A 5367-nucleotide genomic window follows, 5' to 3' on the forward strand; every position below is an offset into this window, starting at 1 on the left:
CATTATTGTCTAGCTAAATAATCAAGTTAAAGAAATTGATAAAATTAATGACCAGATTGTATGACTTATAGTTTTAATTGTATTAAAAGCAGCATATGGAACATTTGTTTCATTAATTGAAATATACTAGCACGGTAGATAATGTAGATAAAACTGAGTAAAGCATATTAATTTTAATCCATATACAGTTAAAGCCGAGTTTCGTACGCATGTTTTGTTTTACACGTATCACAAAAACATAGAATCATTTAAATATTTTGTTTAATGTAAGTAATGTAAACTGGTCGTGTTAGAGACTTTCCCGCCCTCACAACCACCACTACAACTCCTGTAAGCCAGGATCAGCAGTGGCACGCATTTTATGACACCGAGCAGTGAAGCTCGGCGAGTCCCAGGGAAAACTAATATGTCATTATCCCGCAACGAATTAATCAAATAGAAAGATAGGGAGGAGTTGGAAAAATTAATTGTCCACTTCCCTCCATAGGAATGCGGGTGACAAAATAATGATCTAAGGAGGCTTGTTAACTGGTCATGCTAGAATCATAATTTCCCCTCTGTTGGTGGAGAAGCGCGGAACACTGTCAATTTAGGCAAGTGTATAACATCAAATAACAGAAAGCAGAAGACGTGTTTATATACAATATGTGTTTTGTGTAGTGTAAAAAAAGCATGCGCAGAAGAGCCATAATACTGGCTAAGGTAGAGTAAAACCAAAACTGGTACAAAATATAAATCGTAAGAACACGAACTTATAACAAACTTAAAACAACGTGTCAGTCACCTTCATTCATGTTCCACTATTCAACACTTTAAATATTTTATCACTATTCATTCACTCAATTTCACATACAAATTGCGCTTTGGTTACACCAGTTCCCGAGAATTAACTCAAGTATTTACTTTAAGTACATTTAATGGTGATAAAATGGATACAGTACGCGGCAGTGAATGTTACACATCGAGGTTTAGATACTCGGCAGTGAATATCACATATAAGAGAGGATCGATTGGTATTAGCTTTGTAAGACGTCTGTCACTTTGTTTGGGCGCTTTTCCGATTGTCTTGTAATTTATACTGCTGCTTAGCTTCCATTATGTAGACTCGGTGTAAGTCTGTGAGGTGGTTTAGTCAACTATATCCAGATTTGGGTAGTTGGAAGGGTATTCTTTACTTTCTATAAATTAAGTTAACATTCTCATACTTGTGGTCTTCAATGAATCGTACGATTGTGGTGTCGAAGACCATGCCTAGAAAAAATAATATCGTTGTTAATTTCATACATCGCATTTATAGAAGTTATGGTATCTTTAAAAAATATATGCAATTTCTTATTCGTAAATAAATCATTTGAATATAATTCATAATTCTTACGAGGAATGTCTCCGTCGTTTCCATGAGGTAGTTTGTTCAACGCAAAGTATTATAAGTTTATTATCACAGCTGAATCTGTAACGGAAAATAAATTTTGTAAATCATCTTATCAGTCGCTTTCTTGGTCTTGTGGTATAATATAAAGGTGAATGAGGTTGATTCCCAGGTAGGGTTTCTAAAGATGTTTAAGCTTTTATATATTTATTTACACTTTGTAAATATGATTTAGACAGACTTAATGCCATGGGCATTCTCTCCCAGTCAATCTTAGGGTGGTATAGAGTGAATGGATGTAGGTATATAATAAAAAGAAAGTGAAAAACATATAATAAGAGTAATAATAAACAAATGTATGACATAATAATAAAATTTACCAGGTAAAAACGATTTTGAATCCCTAAATTACAGTCGTTGCCCGGATTGGAATTTGTACCCGATGTCGATACTGTCTCTATTACGACATGGGTCAGTATTAGACTGTATTGTTAGGGAAGTTCCATCACAAAGTGACACGCGACGACATAAATATAATATTATTATCTTAACATGGGCGTAGCTAGGAAGGGCAACGGAAGGGCAGGTGCATCCTGAATTATTGAGCCTACCTATATAAAATTTCCATTTTGACACCTCTACTTGGAACAGATTGTAATATATGCCTGCCCCAAGTTGAAAACTGCCTATGCCCATACCCCATACACCATGGAACACACGGCGAGAAGTGCATTATTTGCACCTCTGCCTGCCTGAGGATAAAAAGCGAATTGAATTATATTAACTTACAATTCCTGATCTAGCAGTTTATGACTATGCAGCGAAGACCCTAAACCCTTCAAATCTGGATCTTCTCTATTCCATTCTTTGCAGTACGCGTTGTGATCACAGTTGCCCGATTCATCCGCGCCATGCCACACTGCTTTCGTTGGCCTGTTGAAATAATCAATTGAATTTTAATTTTGGTATATCATAAATGCGAAGGGTGGAGTTGTTTGTAGGTTTTATTATGTTTTGGCTTATTGCAAAACTTAATGTTGCCTTAGCTCATAGTAACTTAAACAAATTAAGGTTATAGATCTCTTTCTATCATTGATAGCGTAGTATAAAAGAGAGATGTATATAGTATTTTCATTGCAAATCAGACACTGAAGTGCGGACCTAAAGTCCATTTGGTAGATCAATGATAGTAATTCTAAAGATAGGTTTATTAGCCACGGATGGCGTTACATAATATGTGTACATACCATGTGGGATCAATAAGGACATTTTTGTTGTTGAAGGAGTATATATTGGATACGGCATCGAACGCTGCTCTTGATCCGTCGAACAAGTTGCGCCACGATCGGAACAACAGTTCACCACGTAGGTTCACCACCGGCAATCCTCGCTCGGTATGCTTTACCAATGACGTGAGAGCTGTCACGCTGTAAAATACATACATACATAACATCACGCATTTATCCCCGAAGGGGTATGCAGAGGCGCAACTAGGGCACCCACTTTTCGCCAAGTATGTTCCGTCCCATGATGTGATAGGGGGCGAGCCTATCGCCATATCGGACACAAATTCAGACTCCGGGCTGATACTGAGCAGAAAAACCCAAATATCACTTTGCCCGACCCGGGATTCGAACCCAGGACCTCAGAGCGCTATTGTACCGGACATGCAATACAACTACGCCACCGAGGCAGTGGCATTTTACCGCTGTAAAATGGAATTTAAATTTAAATGAATACAGTTTCATGTTGGTTTTAATTTATTGTAACTATGTAGAAATAGATAATGTCAGTACGCAATCGGGTTCTAGTGAACAAGATACTTATCAGCCAATGCGGTAAATTTCATTTTATGCATCCCATTATTTTTCTTCACTTGACTAAGGAGCTATAGGCTAATATGTGTAGCAAACACTGCTACAAATATTAGCGTATAAATAACACGTTATAAATAATGTATGCTATCAATAATCATGTGATATAATTAACATTCAAGTCCACTGCTGAATATAGGCCTCTCCTAAAGATATGAATGACTAAAATTTTGGTCCTGGTCTACTAATTTCTGGAAACCTTCTACACATAGCCACGGTGAGCACGGCCTTACTTATCGCTACCATCCATCTTGGCACCACTCTACACCATCGTATTACTCTTGATTATTAAAAAAGTACAACATTAAAAAACTAATTACCTGTCAGTAAGGAAGGGGACGAAATTACCGCCGAATTTCCACGATTGCCGATGACATTCGTGGCTGGCAGCCTTCAGGCCGGTGTCGTTCACGTTCCTATACGAGAACACTCTGCCAGCGTAGGGCTCGTTAAGTGCACCCAAACGTATCTACGATAAAAAGCAAGGAGCTTTGAAAACCCATTGGTTCGGATACAACGATTTGTGGGGTTTTAAAAGGAAATGTTCAGGTGAATTCTCGGTACAGTTGAATCGAAATAACGGTTGCAGGAATATAGTGTACCCTGATAGGACAGGGGTTAAGGATTTTATTTGAAAATCATTTTGTAGAATAGAATACAGTTAAATTTGATTAGGTGCAATTATGTATCAAGGGAGCAAATGCATATGATGTACGGAAGTGTCGTAAATTAAAATTCAAATAGTCTAATTAGTTAGTAACCTTGAACATTTTAAGTAGGTCGATAAGACCGCTTTAATGTGTCAATTTTATTATTGCAATAAATCTAGCGGTGCTTGGAAAACGGAGGACGCAGTCTACTTTAACCAAGTTCATATTATTTATGCACGTTGAAGTTACTTTAAATTAGATCACATTTCTAAGAAAACATATAGTGCATAGCTTAGTTTACAAAGTTAGTGGTCAGAAAAGTAGTATGAGAAAATATCCCAGTTATGCGAGCTAAGATAAACTTTCTTCACTTAGATCTTGGTTTCCAACTGGATTGCTGGTGACAGGATATATTTTATATCAGTCCGGATAGCGACCAGTGTACAAAAGGTGTTAAAACCCACCATAGTGCCCTCGGCAAGTGTGTCGCGTTCCGGGATCAGCCCGTGTAGTTCCGGTTCCAACAGGTCAGCATAATTGTGTGAACTGCTGAGGAGTACCTAATCATCTCTCGTCAGACGACATTCTATTGGACCCCACTCCACTTACCATCAGGTGCAGTGGTCACTTTGCCGTATCTGTTTAATATCAATAGCACTTACAGCATTTGGTGGGTATCTGGGATAATATGGTCGGCGCTGCTGAGGATGTAGTGTCGGCTTTGGTGTTGGCCTTGTTACTTCCATCTAAACAAAGATAATTTTGGATATGGGGACGACGTAATAAAAACTTCACGTTAAAATAATTGGAAAAAATGATGTAAGACTCTTTCATAGTAAAGCAATCGAGTGAGAAGTTCACAAGTTTTTTACAAGCTCAACGCAAGTTACAAGCAAATTATTGAATTATATTTCCCAAACGAGATCTAAATCTAGAACGTAAAGTGTGAAAGGTTAAAAATTGAATTGGATGATAAATTACTAGTTATTTAAATCTGTAACCTTATAAGAAAAATAAAGAATCTGTTTTAGAGGCGCCACTTTCGCTTTTACATCTAGAAGTTAACGTGGTCAGTACAAAAAAATTGTTTTATATTTTACCACAATGTGGCGAGGTTTTCTATTTTTTTGGTAAGGTTGTACAACTTACACGATTATTTTCATTATTTCGCGGGTATCTGGGAGTTGTTGGTGTTGGTGCTTGAGTCTTCGGTGTCTTCGGTGTTGGGATTATTATCTGAAGGTAAATATAATATGTATAAAGTTTGGTTGCAGGAACCAAAAAAAAAATACAGTCGAAATTCTACTATTTTAACCCTGAGTTGTATGTTTCGCTCGCGTCATACTTTTCCTGATATACCTGTTTCACTGTTATTTGAGATTAAATGATTTTAAATTAATCTAAGACAAGGTCATTTTTATCTGAAACTTCATCCAAATCCTTTCAACGATCATGTCTTTTACTTCCACTAAAT

General features: G+C 37.0%; 1 protein-coding gene across 1 annotated transcript; it reads right to left on the reverse strand.

Annotated features, from left to right (window-relative positions):
* Positions 1 to 650: 650 nt before the first annotated feature.
* Positions 651 to 5129, reverse strand: LOC119193374 (collagen alpha-1(XV) chain-like). The gene is made up of 7 exons (XM_037446966.1): positions 5043 to 5129; positions 4556 to 4639; positions 3564 to 3712; positions 2617 to 2796; positions 2159 to 2302; positions 1376 to 1450; positions 651 to 1251 (listed from the first exon to the last, which is right to left on the reverse strand). Exons 2-7 carry the CDS (start codon positions 4637 to 4639, stop codon positions 1215 to 1217), a joined length of 669 nt encoding a protein of 222 aa, XP_037302863.1. The 5' UTR covers positions 5043 to 5129; the 3' UTR covers positions 651 to 1214.
* Positions 5130 to 5367: the final 238 nt, after the last annotated feature.

The sequence above is a fragment of the Manduca sexta genome, unplaced genomic scaffold, assembly GCF_014839805.1.
Source record: "Manduca sexta isolate Smith_Timp_Sample1 unplaced genomic scaffold, JHU_Msex_v1.0 HiC_scaffold_45, whole genome shotgun sequence".
Classification (NCBI taxonomy): Eukaryota; Metazoa; Arthropoda; class Insecta; order Lepidoptera; family Sphingidae; genus Manduca; species Manduca sexta.